The 18,200-nt window shown below is 46.0% G+C and overlaps 1 protein-coding gene across 2 annotated transcripts in view; it reads left to right on the forward strand.

The window, feature by feature from the left end:
* Tecta (tectorin alpha) overlaps positions 1–15,489 on the forward strand; it is a 69,540-nt gene extending 54,051 nt beyond the window's left edge. The window contains exons 15-23 of one of the 2 annotated variants that reach the window (XM_075966272.1): positions 619–914; positions 4,242–4,352; positions 5,511–5,713; positions 6,779–6,942; positions 7,371–7,619; positions 12,565–12,727; positions 13,746–13,833; positions 14,107–14,223; positions 14,898–15,489. In XM_075966272.1, the coding sequence (XP_075822387.1) occupies positions 619–914; positions 4,242–4,352; positions 5,511–5,713; positions 6,779–6,942; positions 7,371–7,619; positions 12,565–12,727; positions 13,746–13,833; positions 14,107–14,223; positions 14,898–15,001 (1,495 nt within the window). In that variant the 3' untranslated portion in view covers positions 15,002–15,489. The remainder of the gene's footprint in view (positions 1–618; positions 915–4,241; positions 4,353–5,510; positions 5,714–6,778; positions 6,943–7,370; positions 7,620–12,564; positions 12,728–13,745; positions 13,834–14,106; positions 14,224–14,897) is intronic. The other variant, XM_075966271.1, reaches the window with a different exon arrangement.
* The last annotated feature ends 2,711 nt before the right edge of the window (positions 15,490–18,200 follow it).

The following is an 18,200-nucleotide window of genomic DNA, read 5'->3' on the forward strand; positions in this document are numbered from 1 at the left end:
ACAGGTAGTACAGCTGCTTTTGGGCATTTAAGCTCTTCCGGGTTTCCCACGAATAAGCAAGGCTCTAGGCCCCCGGAGAGGCTGTGTTTTTGTTTCCACTTTGTTTTGTTTCCTCCTGCCTTTCTTTGGTTTTCCTGCTATGAACTATCTTCAGCTGCACACAGCTCTCTTACAAATATTTTGCTTTTGCTCTCTGACAGCTAAATTGGAACTGTCTAGAAGCTCCTGAATTTCCTCCTCGTTCTTTAATCCTGTAGGCATCGTTATTGTTGGTATTGTTATTTTGCCAATATGCTGTTAACCATTATTGTGCCAATGATATCAGTGAACTATATTGAAGTGCGAATGACTGCTATATCAATACCTGTTGGTTAATTATCCATTCTGGTATTTTATCTTCACTCTATCCCAGCGATATGAACAATCGAAATTGTTTCACTTTTTTAAGTCGATAGAGACAGTTGGAACCTGACTTTCCTAAGGTCACAATGCTAGTTAGTTGACATCTGCATATCATATGAGCTCCAGGCCTAGCTAGCCCAGCAGACACGACAGACGTGGTCTTACGTTCTGTGGGCGAACTCAGATGGCGGTTTCCGCTTCCCGCATTCTGACCAGACCTCTCGCCCCCAGCTGCAACGAGCTCCAATTCTCCCAGTACGCAGCCACGTGTGACAACGTGCACATCCAAACCATGCAGGGGGATGGCTACTGCCTGAAGCTCACCGACATGAAGGGCTTCTTTCAGCCCTGCTACGGCCTTCTTGATCCCCTCCCCTTCTACGAGTCCTGCTACCTGGACGGCTGCTACAACCACAAGAAGTTCCAGCTCTGCGGCTCCCTGGCCGCCTACGGGGAGGCTTGCCGCTCCTTCGGCATCCTCAGCACCGAGTGGATCGAGAAGGAGAACTGCTGTAAGAGAATCCTTTTCTCTCTGTGGGTGCTGTGTGCGTGGCACTGCTCTGATGTTGGGTCCACCCCACCTTTCCTTGTCCGTCTGCTCCCTGAGGAGGAGAGGAGAGTGCTGTCGGCTGCCCCCAGAGTCAAAGAGGGGGCCTTTCCAGGGGGGGCTCTAGGTGGGAGAAGCAGCAGTCTAGTGACTTGGTGGACGGGCGTAGGTAGTTTGAGACTCCTGGTTGCTCTTAGTTCTCAACTCAGCTCCTCCATGACTTCCATAGCAGAAAGGGGAAGGCATTGCCGGTGGAAAGATGAGCTGGAGTGTACTGGCTCTATCTGGTTTCAAAGGAAGCTGCAGATGGGTGTCTGTAGGGTTCATACATTAAACTAGATGGTGAAATAAAAACTTCTGCTTCATGTGTTGTGTTCTGTAGTAAGAAACTTCAGGGTATGTAGTATTTCCATGTTTCAGTGTGTTTACCGTCTTAATAAATGAAGTAATTTCTTCTTCTTCTTCTTCTTCTTCTTCTTCTTCTTCTTCTTCTTCTTCTTCTTCTTCTTCTTCTTCTTCTTCTTCTTCCTCTTCCTCCTCCTCTTCCTCCTCCTCCTCCTCCTCCCCTTCCTCCTCCTCCTCCTCCTCCTCCTCCTTCTTCTTCTGAGACAGGATTTCTCTGTAGCATGGAACTAGTTCTTGTAGACCAGGCTGGCCTACAACTCGCAAAGATCCTCCTGACTCTGCCTCCCAAGTGCTAGGATTAAAGACATGTGCCACCACTGCCTGATGAAGTAATTCTTAATAATACAGACACAAATAAGTGTGTAATAAGTATAGGTGTGCCCATTATATAAATGGCCATTTCCATCAGTACGGTATGATGGTGTGAACAACAGAATATGTGTTTGTATGCAGACACAATACCAACCCGGAGTGCATCTAAGAGCCAGTAGGTTTTCAGGATCATTTCTAAAGCACACATGCATTAGTGAGTCTGTAGAGTAAATATGATTAAGTGGTTGAGGTGCACTCAGTTCAGAACCTAAAAATCATGTAGTTAATTAAAATGTCTTTGGTGATTTCAGAAACTGTTAAAAAAAATTACTAGTCTGTTGAAAAATCTGTTTGGTAACTCAGAGTTTAGTGTGTTCATAAGTAAAACAATTTAACTAACTTAAAAGTTAAGTGTTTGAATTTTGAAATGTGTTTGGCTTTTATCTGTACACACACACACACACACACACACACACACACACACACACACACAAGCTTCTTCCTGCCAGAGCGTGTTTATACCTTGTGTGTCAAGAGGGAGAAGGACCTCTACATTTTGGATGAGCTCTTCTTCCTGCAGGCCGTACACTGTTCATCATTTCTGTTCTCTTTGGCCAGTCTCCTATGGAATTAGCCATGGACGCCCTCTGCTGACTGCCCGCTGTGTGCTTGTTCCTGTGTCAAATATTGAACACATTGGGTGAGCAGAGAAAGGTCTTAAAAACAGAAAGCCTTTTCAGAATAGACACATCTAAGCAATGCTGATGGCTTTCCTTCACTCGTCTTTCTAGAAAATAAGGCACGATGCTGAGCCATCTCTGTACTCTCACTGTAGATGGAGACAGCTCGTTTGGTTCCCAGCTGCCCAAACCCAAATAATAACACAGAGACTATATTAATTACAACACTGCTTGACCTATTAGCTCAGGCTTCTTATTAACTAACTCTTACATTAACCCACTCCTATTATTTTGTGGTTTACTGGTAAGGTCCCAGGTTGTCTCTCTCCTTCAGCAGCTACGTGTGTCTCTATGACTCCATCTCCTTTCCTCCTCTATCTCTGCTTGGAATTCCCACCTTGCTCTTTTCTGTCCTGCCATAGGCCCACACAGCCTTTTTATTCATTAACCAATAAAAGCAACACATATACAGAAGAACTTCCCACCCCATCTCACCACATACAATTAGTTACTCAGTAGCAGGGATTGACATCCACATTGAACAAGGCATGTGTGTGTTGAAGATTGTATTTTAAAAACATTTATTTTTATCTTATGCACATGTATTTGTCTATATATACGTAGGCACAGCATGTGTATGTCTAGTGTATGAAGAGACTAAAGGAGGAAGTTGAGTCCCCTCAAACTAGAATTACAGATGGTTGCGAGCCATTATATGGGTGCTGAGAACCAAACTTGGCTCTCCTAAAAGAGTAGCAACTGTCCTTAACTGCTGAGCTATCTTTCCAGGCTCCGAAGTTTGTTATTAACCTTATTTTTTTTGTATGTGTCTGTGATGATCACTTAAAATTCTGCTTGCTGAGTAGTTTTTAAGTCCCCAGTGTCTTGTTACTGATTACCACCACATATGCAGTTGATCTGAGATGGTTTCTAATAACTGACATGTGTGACCTTTCTAAGCCCCATAAAGAGCTCCCAGAGCAACTTCCCTCATGATGGGCAAGTGTATCCTTAGCAAAAAGCTATGGCACATTGAACAAGGCTCTTTCTCTCTTGGTTGGAAGGATATTCATCGTATAAAGAATTAGTCTCTTAAAGAGAACACTTTCAGTTAGCGAGTGTCAAAGGGATGATGAAGAGTCATGGCTTACAAGAATATTGTTCATAATAACAGGCTGGTGTTTTACACCTCCTAAGCTTCCACATTACCTTATTCCTTGTTCCCTTTAGCAAAATGGTACAGTTGATTGAATTGGAGAAAGATGCATAGTTGTTGATCTGCCTACCTTTATAAAATCAAGTAGATGTTTGGGGAGAAGGTGCACCGTGAATCAAAGAAGTCTCATAGGAGGGGCTTCTCTACGATCTTAGGAGTCCTAAGATTTTTGTTATTGATAAATATTTGTTGAGCACTGCCTATGAGATGGCTGGATGCTGGAAAGCAAGAAACAAATTATTTGGATGTGAATTTTCTATAAATATAGAAAATTCAAGTAATTACAATATGTATAAAATGTACTGTGATATGGTATGGTGGGTACAGAATTTATAGAATTACTTGGTAGATAAGTCTGGTTTTTATTTCTACAACTTACCTGCCTGGATGATCTTGGGTAAGTTGGGTAAGTTTTAGCTGTGAAACTGGGTTTCTAATATTCAGCTTGAGGAGCATTTGTGAGGGTCAGTCATGCTAATTCATGCTAAGGCATAGTGCAGAGTCACAGTAAACATACAATCACGAGTACTTGCCTTTATTTCCTGGAGTTTACCCTGCCTGTCAGCTTTCCCACCTGACTGGTCCCTACTGAACTGTGTGTCAAATATGTAGTGTAATCCAATGCAACTGCATGTAGGTGTGAAAATCAAATTGTGCGTTTCTGTGTTTTCCTTTTTAGCAGGAGTGGTTGAAGACCCCTGTGTGGGGGCGGACTGTCCCAACAGGACCTGTGAGCTGGACAACGGAGGAGAATTGTGTGGCTGCATTGAGCCGCCCCCATACGGAAACAGTGAGTGGCTAACGCATCTCTGCCCAGAAGCTCTAATGAGGAAGCTTATCAAGAAAAATGCCAGGGAAGGAGCTGTGTGCCCACCCCGCACTGTGCTAGAAACCCAAAGCAAAACCTTCAGGGTCAAGGAAACAATTTGACAGGGTCAACGTAGGCTAATGATCTTTTCCTCATAGCAATATCCTTTTCAATACATCCTGACATGCAGATGCGTATATGAATAGAACTAGTCATTCCTACGTGAGTCCAAGTAACATCAGAACAGATCCAAGTTGCTCTTTTAGACTCCCAAATAAGTAAATGGTTTGATGCCAACAAGAAAGAATTAGAGAGCCAGATGCCTTAAGACGGACTTCCAGCCTGCTTTATCTGGCCCAAAGATATTTGATCCTGAAGACAGGGCTGCAATGTTTGATGTGAACAGCAGATAACCAGTGTTCCTTCTGTCCCTGACCTTAGTTCCCCAGGGTTAGAAATGGCATTGTCCTTAGCAGAGCCCACCTGGATGCCAGCTTAAAGGGGAAGTGCTTTGTCTTTTGGCTTTACGACCTTTTCCAAACCAAGTAACTCACAGCACATGCTAATATTAGCATCATTCAAAGATAAAAGCCCAGTCGACTAGAATGTTGCATAGGAAGGGACATGTTCATCTAGGCAGCAAAAACATTTTTCTTTGTTTCTATGGTGCTTAGGTACTCAGAGATAAAGCCTTCTAGTGGAGCTCACCCGGAATCCCTAGAGGTTCTGTTGAGCGGGGCTCAGCCAGGGCGGTGGGTGGTGGGGTCAGGCCAGCACTGCTTTCCCTGAGGCATCAGCTCCTCAGCCAGACCACACTGTGACAGATTCTGTGTGTCACTTACAGAAAAGTACCTGCCACCAGCCTGTGTGGGAGGAAGGCCTGGGTTTCTACAGAGAAGACAAAAGGCACTTTATTAGCATTTTTATCTTTTTAATAAGCCTCCACCAACGCCCAGGTTATTGCTTCGAATGAATTCATGTACTCAGTTGGTGTGATCAAAGTGTAATTAGAAAGAATTGCAGCCTCTGAGTGGAGATTGCTTCCTGCTTCTAAAGAAACACAGCCATGGGGGCCCCAGCCCACCCGTGCAGCAAGACCGACTCCCCCTGACAGGCTTATCCTCCTGACTGTTCTCACAGACTCACATGACATCATCGACGCAGAGGTGACCTGCAAGGCGGCCCAGATGGAAGTATCCATTTCTAAGTGCAAGCTCTTCCAGCTGGGCTTCGAGAGAGAGGGTGTGAGGATCAATGACAGACAGTGCCTCGGCATCGAGGGGGAGGATTTTATCTCCTTTCAGATCAACAATACCAAAGGGAACTGCGGAAACATTGTGCAGGTGAGACAATGGGGCGGGCAGAGAGAGCATTTGGCTGAGGCAGTGTCATCTCCTGGAGTGTGTTCATTGATCATCCTAAAAGTCAGGGCAGTGTGCTTAGAACACTTATTGACACGTAGCGGAGCACACATGCAACAATCAAAGACAGAAAGAGAGATCATCATTTGGGGCCCAGTGGTTGAGTGAACGGAAAACACGTTCTGAGTGGGACACTTCTTTCCTTGGTTTGCAATGCCCACTGCGGTCCTTTGTTCTATTTATCTGCAAGACTTTCGTTACCTTTTGTATGCTTCTGTTATCTTTCCAGGTAAATAGAGCCTGGTCCAGCTGGTTTAGGTCATAAGGATGCCAGCTGAAGAAAGGAGTTGGCGGTATAAATATAGAAAGGCCCCAACTTTTAGTGTCGGGGTTTCCAGCACTTGGTTTAATGAAGCATCTCACATCATCTCGTTTCTTCCTATGACGTAACAAAGTGCTTTCATCAGAGGGAGAATGGGCTAAGGAGGTGAAACTCACTTGTTCAGTTGGTACTTGTAAGAGTACCTGGAAAAAAAATGTTTGTTAGAAGAGAGATTTCAGGTTAAGGACCGAAAAAGAATTTCCAATTCAATTAACATTTTCTGGGCATTGTCAGTATCTCATGCTTTCCCTACCTGAGTTCATGCTCTTCCTAACCCGAGTCCGTGCTCTCCCTAGCCCAAGTCCGTGTTCTCCCTAGCCCGAGTTCATGGTTTCCCTAGCCCGAGTCCATGCTCTCCCTAGCCCGAGTCCATGCTCTCCCTAGCCCGAGTTCCAACAGATATCTGTTTGTAACTGGAATTCAGTGGCACATGGAATCTGCCTCCTGCGGGCACTCAAGGTTATCAGACTGAAGGGCACTGCTCGTATCTATGGCAATACTTCTTTCCCCCAGTTGGTGCTGAGGCTGCTTCCATGCTGATGTATTCTAGCCTCTGGGTTTGGTATGGAACAAAGCCATTTCTCTACCATTCCGGGAGACAGATTTGAAATGCTAACCGCATGCTCCCGTATTTTAATGATTTCTGACCTCCCCTTGATCTGCAGTCCAATGGCACTCATATCATGTATAAAAACACAATCTGGATCGAGAGCGCCAACAACACAGGCAACATCATCACTCGGGACCGCACGATCAATGTGGAATTTTCATGCGCTTATGAGCTGGATATCAAGATCTCCTTGGACTCTGTCGTGAAGCCTATGCTGAGGTAAAGAATTTCACGGGCTGCTCTTATGCTTCCTCTCTCCTTGACAGCTAAGGTTAGCAGCCTCAGAATAGCTAGCATTTGTCTTTGAGGCACCAGAGAAAATATAATTCACGTTTCCGGAAACAAGATGCTCTCGACTAATGACGGGAATGCTTCGCTGCTGAACTATGTGGTACAGTAACTACCTGTGACCAATGAGTGTTGGAAATTTGGCTCCGGGGACTGATAAATTGAATTTTTTATTTTATTTAATTTCATTTAAATGTAAATTGCCCCATGTAGGGACTAAATTACTCAAGGCAGCCTTACATTTTAGGCCTGCATGTTCTGCCTTCCTCTACATTTTAGCTTGGAAAACAGCAGGTCATTGAATAAATAACAATTGGCGGGGGGGTTCTTCGCCTCACATGTGAGTCTCTCTTTGTTAGCGTCATCAACCTGACAGTTCCCACTCAAGAGGGCAGCTTCACTACCAAGATGGCGCTCTACAAAAACGCCTCGTACAAACACCCGTACCGCCAGGGGGAAGTTGTGCTGACGACGCGCGATGTTCTCTACGTGGGGGTCTTCGTGGTTGGAGCTGACTCCACACACTTGATCCTCACACTCAACAAATGCTATGCCACCCCCTCCCGAGACAGCAATGACAAGCTTCGGTACTTCATCATTGAAGGAGGGTAAGTGGCCGGGGCCGCCTTGCCATTGGCAACAAGCTCAGAGCCTTTGACGTACCATTTTCTGTATCATCCTTTAAGAGTGGGAATAGCGCTAACTTCTGTTGACACCTACCAGTGTTTTATATGAGCAGATTCATCTCTCCCATACCCTGGGAGGTAGACTGTATAAGATTCAGCAACTCGCCAAAAGTCACACAAGTTAGGGGCAGATCCCCTGCAGGAGGCATTTACCATATAATGCTTTAAATAAGGAGTCCCGACATGCTCGCTTCCGCCTTCATTTCGAGAGGAATCTGGAATTCTGAAAATGAGCAATGAGTGAGAGTGAGAGTGAGTGGCGGTCCAGGCCTACGGCAGGTGCACAAATAGCAAAGAAGGGAGCAAGGACGGCGCTCGTTGGTAGAGCTCTCTGCCAGCCCGTGCTGAGGCTCGAGAGCAGCTCCCAGTGCCAACAACAAGAGCTACAGCAATAACACCAAAAGTAAAAAGCAATTAGGATATCATGATTCCCCGTTATGGAGATGGAACACATTCCAAGACTCCCGGTGACGTCCTGCAGCCGTAGACAGTTCTGATCACACTGCCCTATACCCATAAGAAAGTTGAGCTTGTAAATTAGGCCCATTAAGAGATTAACGAGGATAGCTAATAATTAAAAGAGCTTTTGTGACAATGTAGAGTAATAGAAGTTGTGCGAGCACTGTTTCTCCCTCCAAGCATCTTACTTAGTGCACTCACCCTTCATCTCCTTGTGATGATGAGAGGACGCGGTGCTGATGCGGTAGAGGAGGGAGGTGGACAATGCAGGCCCTGGGACTCAGCTTCAGGACTACAGACAGATGACTAGCGCATGCACTGGGCTCCCACACTAATCAGTCTGACGGCCGAGGCGGCTACCGAATGACTGCTGGGTAAGTACCATGCACAGCAAGGACACACAAGAAGACGAAGGGATGATTGAGTCCTGGCTTGCTGGAGCAGGGCTTCGCCAGATTCCGTTGTAGTCCTCAGAACGGCATGCAATTTCAAACCTCATAAATTATTTCTTAGTCTTTCCACTGAATATTGTTGTACTGTGATTGAACGTGAATAACCAAAACTATAGAAAGTAGAACCATATGTCAGAGGGGGTATCTTAGGCTAACCATGCTTCTTCATCCTTGCTATAATATGCCTGCCCCTCACATATCTCCTGAAACATGGTTACCCAACAAAATTTATCCAATTCATGAATGAGAAGGCTAGACCAAACAAGAAAGAGTAAGAACATGGGGTTGCTTGGCCATTTACACCTATACTAGTAAATTTCATACTAATTTATTTTATTATCATGGTATGCTTATGCAAAAAAAAGATGTGGTTGCTTTAAGTGTAAAATACAACGACGTTTTAGTACACCAGAAGAAGAGTGTAAACACCCCCAGCGTCTCACTTTCCAATGCTTTCGTCACCACGGTACAAGCTTTCTTAATTGGAGTGACTACATTAATCAGATTTCTTTCAATCTAGTAGAAGTCAGTGTGATTTGGCTGACACGAAAATAAAAAGGGAATTTACTGCTTATGAAATGCAGTCACGGATGAGGGCTGAATGTCAGGGATGATCGGATTCAAGGAGATGTCAAGGCTCTCCCGTTTTCTCTTGCCTTCACCTGTCCGTCTGTCTCTGCCATTGGCCCAGTTAGGCAGCTGCTGGCAATCCTGGCCTCACATTCTGCCACTGCTGTCCTCACTGAGAATGGGGCACATCTAATTCCAGATACGCTCATATAGGATCACCCTTATTGGGAAGAGACAGCATTGAACTTCCCCGGCCCCGGTTGCCACCTACCTCAGAGGCCTCGGTGATGGGGAGTGCAGTTCTGGAAGTTGTCATTAGCTTTGTGACTACTAGAAAAGGAATGGGAACTCTGAGAGAATGGGGAGAGGCCCGGGGAAAGTTGTAAAAGTCCACGATTTTGCTGATAACAACCTCAGAGAAGTTAGGTAGATATCGCCCAAGGCCACCAACCAGCAGGAGGCACAGGGGTCATTTTAGCTGTCTGAACACATAGTGACCTATGTGCCCAGGGTGCTACCCAGTGCATTGTTTGGGTGTGTTGTGGAATTTCTCGGCAAAGCCCTCACTAAAGTCTTCATCTTTCTGAGTAGATATTCAGCCCTCCAAGAGCCGAGTGGGGACTTGGAGACTGCTAGGTGTCTCTCAGTCCCTGAAGACGGCATCGACAGTACCTTTTTTCTCTTTTCCTGTGTCTCTTTCCCCCACCCTCCTCCTTTACCACCTTCCTTTATTGAAGTAAAGAAGCTAAGACAGGAGCCGTGCTCCAGCTACAAACCCAAATGACAAAGTTTAGGTATCCTTTGAAGGACGACGTGGTATTTAGCATTTTAAAAATAGTATTTAATAGACTTGACCCAGAGAGGGAGAGTGAGCCAGCAAGCATGTTCATAAATCTCAGCTTACCCCTGGGTCTGTCTAAATAAAGGCCTTCAAATTAAACCATTGTTATGTGAGAAATTACCTCATCCTCAGAGAGAACTGGAATTCATCAGTCCTAACCTTTCTATGAGGCATGTGCGTATTGTTTTTCCCCCACACTCCCAATGAATTCATGGGGAAACATGCTCAGCTTAGTGAATGAGCAGCAAAATGGACCCTTTCATGTACGGGGGTGGGGGCAGCTGTTCCTCCCCAGCGAAGTGGAAGATAAGAGACAACATCAGCTTCTACTACTGGCCCAGTCATTTGGGAATCCAGGCCACGTCTTCCTTCTGTTCAGGTGTCCCGATAGGCAAAAGGACAAGTGTCGATTAATAGTCTTGGCTTGTTTGCTTTCTCCTCCCTACCCCAACACAATATTTTTATTGATTATTTGGGAATTTCACATAATGCACCCCAATCACACTCACTTCCTAGTCCTCCCAGGTCCATCCCCTGACCCTAGTTCCCTCTCCCAAAAGAAGAGGAAGGAGAAGGAGGAGGAGAAGAAGAAGAAACACACACACACACACACACACACTGAGTCCAATGTTGCCCATATACTCACTGCAGCGTGGTCAAACTCCCAGTGGCCAGCTCCTTAAAGAAAACAGTTCTTCCCCAACCCCCAGGCAGAAGTCCTCAACTGGGAAGAATAACATTTCAGCGTCCCTGTCACAAACTTTAAGCGCTCTCTTGTCCATGGTCTACACTGCCACCAGAGGCCTTGCTGAGTCCATGGTCTGTGCTGCTGCCTGAGGCTTTGTGGATGTCTGTGGTCCACATTGTTGCCAAAAACCGTGATCCACCCTCCCGCCAACCGGAGCTGGCAAGAAACCTTCGTCTGTAGTGGTATTGAGAACTGCATACTTACAATTGAGAATGGAAGACATTGAAGGCTTCTGTGACAACCCCCTGCTCCCCCAAAGGAACAGTCTAGACAAGACGCCATTGGAAAGAGCTCTTAAGAATTGTTTGCTTGCTCTAATAGAGTGTCCAGACAGCCGTACCCTTTGCTCGTTTGCAGGACTTTCTGATACCTAAACTTTATGCCTCCACGTACAGAGAGAGGAGGGAGCCTGTCCTAAGAGGGAAGGTCCCTGTGAAGACTGGGAGTCTGAAAATCCTTGAGCTGACTCTGATCCTCCCAATGAATAATAATGACAAAGAAAACCGTGGCACACTTAGCCTTTCTTTCAAAGCATTTAAGAGACTACTGCTCCGAAAAGCCAAGTTGCATTTTGTCTAATTACGAAAACTAATAGGTGTGGGAACACTGAAGGATAACTTCAATTTTTAATTTTCCTTATTGCTGAGCTATTTAATCCAGTGGACTTGGGGAAAAGAAACAAGAAAGAAAAAGAGACACCTTTTAAGATCGTTATCCCTTAAAAGTCTTGTGGCTCCTCTGGACTCACAGTGGTCTTGGCACTTCCTTCCTCCCTTCCTCTCTTCCTCTCTTCCTCTCTTCCTCTCTTCCTCCCTCCCTTCCTTCCACCCTCCCTTCCTCCCTCCCTCCCTCCCTTCCTTCCTTCCCTCATTCATCTATTCAAAAATGATTTTTGAATATCTGCCATATGCCATGTGGTATGGCAGAGCTGCAGTGGTGACTGTGACTTTCTCCCTACACTTGAAGGACTCCACAGGACCCTGCTGTCAAGTCTGGGAAAGGCTACCTGTTGCTGCCTGGGTCCAGCATGTGCATCAGAGATACTTACATGGGAGTGAGCGCTATAGGTTGGGCCCAGGAAAAAAGAGCAGAAAGGCCTTCCAGTGGGGAAGACCTCACATGAAGACACGAGCAGAACAGACTATAATGCAGCTGGGAACTTTTAAGTGGTTGTGGGAGGGAAAAATCACCATGCCTGTGGGGGGATGTGCTGGTGGTGGGAACTGGGTTTTGGCGACACAACAAGAAGCCAAGGGTGGTGAGAAAGAGGCAGTCCCCCTCCACCAAAACAATCCCTGGGACTCAGCCATCCTGTTCCTCCTTCCCTCTAGCTCCTAACTACTTTAGTGTGGGAAGAGTCCCCAAGGGATTTGAATCAGGGCCCCTGCCAACATCGATAATTAACTGGAGAAACCAGAGGAAGTGGGACTTGTGTTTGTTAAATTGTCTCCTGTGGAACATGGCGCTGTGAGGGGGCCGACCGAGTTCCTGATGCGTTGGGAAATTGAGAGCGGTCCCCGCAAACATTTCATTGGTTGTTGCTGTTAGGTTAGCGATTCAAGGTGGCAGTCAGTGTTTCAAAACAAACAATGAAAATAGGAGGGAGTGGTAATAAATGGCACACTGGAGCAATCCAGAGGTCACTTTCAAATGCGAACTCATTCTTGGTGTTTATGGCCATTTTATATGAAACGTGAGAAATTGAAATAAAGATGAGGATTAACCTCTAAAAGAGAGAGAGAAAAAACAAACAACCAAACGAAGCTGGAGTCCATGATTTTTTTTTTTCCTGAATAGGTGTCAGAACATCAAAGATAACACCATTGGCATCGAGGAGAACGGAGTGTCCCTAACCTGTCGTTTTCATGTCACTGTCTTCAAATTCATCGGAGATTATGATGAAGTTCATCTTCACTGTGCAGTGTCCCTCTGTGACTCGGAAAAATACTCCTGCAAAATTGTAAGTGTAAAAAAAAAACGATGTGCTCAGCCTTTCTCTAGCTGCCCCACAGTGACTGTGGATGCCGGTGGCAGCGTTGGAGGCATCCAAACACCTTCAAGAGTGGGTGGTCATATTTGGTGCAGAGTGTATAGTGGAATGATCTCCATGTAGTACTCAGTCTCTAAAATACTACAAAGTGACATCACACTAGGCAAGGGTTCCTGGAGCCATTGACATCTTGGATGGAGCAACGCTGTGAAGGAGAGCTGAGCTGTGTAGTGTAGGGCGCTAAGAGCATTATGGGCCTCTAGAGGGCAGTAGTATTTCCTCTCCAGTAGTAACACTTTGAAGCTGTCTCCAAGAATGTCTATACCCCGAACAGACACGACCGACCTGAGTAAGGACTGTCACAGTAGTCTGCAGCAGTGTATTGAGTCACGCTTCCTGCATTGAATAGCCCATGGGCTGAGCATCACAACATTGGTACTCAAACTCAGAATTCAATGCATCCAAGTGCTCAATAGCTCATCAGATCTGCACTACCGTCTAACAGTCTGGAACTGGATGGGATTGCAGACAAAAGGGCAAATCCATCACCTCCTCTATGCCAGACTTACATCCTTACCATGATGGCTATGTCCTCGAGATGTTATTGCTCTGGATTCTTATTCCTCGTCTTTCAGGTTTCATCTTTATGGTTCCCTCATGTTTACAGAAGCGGGATGTAAGTTATGGTCAGAGCTACTATCAGATGGCGCTGCATACATTAGTATCAGGCGAGAGCCAGCAATTTTCATTCCTGAGCAGAGAGCCTCTTTGAGTCTCATTCTAGTGTGGAGAGTATATTTAATTCTGCTTGACATAAAGCCTCGAGTCCCAGTGGGCTCGATGATCAAGAATGCATTGGTTCTAATTAATCTGAGCAGCGATAGTGCTGGAAGCCGAAGCCGCTGTCTCTCTTGGAGGTGGAAACATGGTGAAGAATAAGTTATCAGCTTAATTGTGTGAAATCCCCCTCTGGTGTTCTTTCTTTCAGAATTGCCCGCAAAATTCCAGGATCGCCACAGATTATACAAAAGAGCCCAAAGAACAGATCATTTCAGTGGGACCTATTAGGAGAAAAAGTATGTATGTTCCCTAAAACACACTATAAATTACTAAGACAATGGGAGGTCAGGGCTCAGACGAGCCTCACTTGTGACGTGTGTCTGGTGGATAAGGGGGCGACACCGGAGACACCAGTATGAGCGGACTGCCTATGTTCTCCAGGAAAACCTTTTCATTGGGTTTTAGCAACTCTTCCTCCCCTCCTCTCCTTCAAGCCCCCGACCCTGCCTTGATTCTGAGTTGCAGGGTTGGTATTTCTGTCATCAAGTCTCCCATGTGTTCATTTTCAGGGCTGGACTGGTGTGAGGACAATGGGGGTTGCGAGCAGATCTGCACCAGCCGGGTGGATGGGCCTCTGTGCAGCTGTGTGACTGGCTCCCTACAGGAGGATGGCAGGAGCTGCAGAGGTGGGTCTCTTCTGAAGGGACGGGATGCTAGGTGACCTAGGAAGCTCCTTCGCCATGAAGAGAACCTCAGCTGAAGCCCACTTAATGTCTTGTCTGTGACAGCCCCAGAGAAAGACAAGGGGCACCCAAGGAGTTCCAGCACCCCAAAGCAAACAGAAACAAACAAATAACCCCCCACCAAAAAAAAACCACCAAAAACACCACTACCACCACCAACAAATACCTTGGGCCATTGTTTTTTCCTCTAAAAGATGTGGACAATTAAAATTGATTCAGTAATTTCTAGGCTATGTGTTGACCATAAAATTTCAGCCAAGCCCCTTGCGCTGAAGTTGGTAGTCTTAGGTGGACATGGTGGCACATACCCGCAGTTCCAGCAACTGCAAGGCTGAGGCAGGAGACTCGTGAGCTCCACATCAGATTGGGTTGTACAGTGAGACCCTAGCTCAAAGAAACACAATCAGACAGAAAGTCCATAACCTTGGCATCTGATTTCCTCGGTCTAAGGAACACAGGGCTCTCTTAAAGGTTAGATTTATTTGCTTTTTTTTTTTCTCTTTCTTAATCAGGGCCATTTGGATTTTCCCAAGACACTCCCTTTATTTGAGTGCTGCCGGGCAGGTCTGAAGCCTGTTGAACTGACATGTTCTTGCTATGCTTCTTTCTGTCCACAGCCTCGAATTCTTCTGTCGAACTTCAAGTCTGGACGCTTCTTCTCATCGTGACCCAGTTTTCGCTATGGCATTTTGTCTATACATCAGGCACAACCTCACAATGAACTCATGGTGCTTCCTTCAGTCCCTGTAGGTATAAAAAGTGTGTGTCCCCAAGGCCAAACCTGTTTGAATGTGTACAGCCTCTCAAACTTATGCCACCTTCCCCCAGCAGTCAGATATGGAGGACACTGAAGTTCCTGGCTCCTCTTCCATGGTATGCAATGGCGGCTTTTCAAAACAAATGGGGAGAAAGCATACATTTACCCTAAAGCTCATACAGTTGGCACTGGGGACTGTGGTTCAGGCCAAAAGCCAGTCAGGGAAAGCCTCTGGTTATAGAAGCCTGATGAGAAAACTCAGTCTGTCCCCTGTGGTTTCTGGACCCCTGTTGTTAGAGACGGGCCTATTGCCGTAACTCTAAGTTAAAGCTATGACTCCCTCTAGGCAGTCCTTCTGTTCAGCAGTGTGATCTCTGATGTGCAAGCCTGCCCACTGATCACACTTAACTCCTTCCCCCACCGTGCTGCGGCCTCCACCTTGCCATACCAGCTTCAACCACTGGATATAATGTTTGCAGACCTGGAGAACCTCACCCAACCCTTAAACCCACTCCTTCACTTTTTACAAATCAACCAAATAATTTTTAATGTGTTTTATCCTTAAATAAACTTTGCGTTCGAGTATTCTCATGATTTGCGATTAAATTCTGTATGTAGACTAGTAGCATGCTAGGATTAAACAACAGAAAGGAAACAATAGTAGCCACTGGACCAGGCGAGCATTGTCAGCCAGATGTGTGTGATGTCCTTGTTGGTTCGCACTCACAGAGCATCCTCAGATCCTCAGAGCACAAACATACTCGCCGAAGAGAGGCAGGTAGCATCCTCCTTTATATGTGGTACATAAGCACATAGTATTATTAACTACAAGATAAAGGGCTTACTAAATCTATTCCCGGGGTGCCTCCCTTTCTAAGGCTAGAAACACAGTAAGCCATACTTCAAGTTTGTTTTGAAGTTATCTTGGAATCAGATCTATGGCAATTAAATTTTTTTTCTGGAAACTCTGAGAAGCTGAGGGAAAACGTGTGACCTCTTTGTACATGGGCTCTGAGCAATGACTGTCATTTCATGTGTCAAAGACACAAGCATCTCTCTGCTACTGAGCTTGAGGAAGCAAGGTGTCGTCAGAGGCTGCCCTGAGTTGGCTCTGTTGGCAGGACCAGAGATTTCTGACAGATGTAGGAGTATCTGCACATGCCCTGGAGCTAGGAGAAGGATGGGGACAGATGGAGATGAGGAAGTGTGTGCTTCAGTGTAGACGGACACCTTAGGGTCTTTGGAGAAAACACTGAACATGGTTGACCATTCTGGGTCAGCTCTCCATATTCATCTTTGCTGGGGCAGAAGCTGATGGTCAGCTGCATCTTCTCTGTCTATGTGGAAACTTCAAGGCCTGGCTCCTTGAGATGAGAGCCGCGGCCGAGCTGTCGCGCCACTTCCCTCCACTCCGGAGCAGGCCAGGTCTTTCCCGTCAGGTCAGATGGGCCAAGCCCAATACATTCCCATTGGGTTCCTGAGATAAAGTATGAACAAAAGCATCAAGAAGGAAAAGAAATACTGCTTAGTAATTTATCTTTACTGATTCTCACCACGTCGTCAAAAGTTACTAGACTTAGTACTGTTGGTTTCGGCTTGAGCTTCTAAAGTGAAGATTTGGGTTGAGGATGGGGCTCAGTGGATAAAGTACTCAGTGCGCAAACATGAGGCTTAGAGTTCAGAAGCCATGTGTAAGCCAGGAAGGTGTGGAGGCCCACTGTTCTCTCAACGTTGGATGGCAGAGGCAGGATTCCTGGGGCACGATGAGTAACCGATTTATCTGATCAGTGAGCTCTGGGTTCAGCTGAGAGGGACTGACTCAGGAAGAAGTTGAAGAGTGATAGCCATCTGCTGTCAACTTCGGACCATCAGCGCGTGCACACAAAGGTGCACACACATCTGTATTCACATACATGTGAGTGTGCACACACACATACACACCATAGTACATACGTAAGATAAAATAAAATGATCTTTTTGCCACAATTTCATTCCTTTGACTTTCTCACCTGTCTGAAGTCATGCTGTGGTGCCTTAGCACAAGACTGCAGTCACAGAGGCTTAAACAGTGAAGGCTCACATTCTATGGATTCTACCATTCATTGCCCTCCTGGGGGGCAAGCTGCGGATGGAGGTGTCATCATATTTTGATGCTACCAGATCAATGCGTGGCTTCAAAGGAGGAGGGCATGCAGAACCGCACCCTTCCCACCATGGCCCCACCTCTGTCACTTCTCTGCCTGGAAGTCTCACTTACTGTTGCCGTCCCCATTCCGTAGGCTGATGCGAGTCATGTGACTATACCTGACTTTCAGAGACCTTGTGAGATGGCCCCTGTAAGGAAGACTGGAAATCAGCAGCAGTGGCTTCCATGGTGGCTTCAGACAGGCACTTCTCTCGGAGCTGAGAAATACTCCTGCAGGAATGAGAACACACAGGCAGGTCACTTAGCCCATTTCCCTGAAGGCAGGAAGACAGTGAGCCGGCCCTGACTTGTCTCACACTCTGCCCCAAACACAAATTTTTTAACACCCCTGATGCTCATCTTCATCTTCTTCCCTGCGAAATGAGAACACAGACGTTTCTTTGAATAGCCTGTAGATCTCATATTTACTTATTTGTTTGCGTGTGCTAACACACATGTCGGAAGTCAGAGGACAGCTTGTGCCAGCTGATTCTCTCTCCCTCTGAATCTCATGGATCAAATTCAGGTCATCAGACTTGATGGCAAGTGCCTTTACCAAATGAGCCATCATGCTGGCCTTTAAATATTCTTAGGTTAGAAAAATGATACTAGAGAAATATAAGCCCCGTGATAGCTGACTAAGATAATTTGGAAGCCAGATGTGGTGGTACATCCCTATTATCCCTACCCTAGGAAGTGGAGGCAGGAGGATCAGGAGTTCAAAGGCCATTTCAGGCTATGTGAGACCCCATCTCAAATAAACAAAAAAGATGATTCTAGAACTTTATCTTGTCTTTGTACTCAAGGGGGAAAGGGAAGAAAGGGTGTGCTAGCTTAGGGTAGAAAAGAGAGAAGAAATCCGGTTGGGAAGCTTGTTGACTGGGTATTTGATACCAAGAGTAACACCGGGGAGCATGGAACTGGTATTTGTGACAGCTGGGGATGCTATAATTGGCTTCTTAACTCGTGTTAGGTATG

The sequence above is a fragment of the Microtus pennsylvanicus genome, chromosome 3 (genome assembly GCF_037038515.1).
Source record: "Microtus pennsylvanicus isolate mMicPen1 chromosome 3, mMicPen1.hap1, whole genome shotgun sequence".
Classification (NCBI taxonomy): Eukaryota; Metazoa; Chordata; class Mammalia; order Rodentia; family Cricetidae; genus Microtus; species Microtus pennsylvanicus.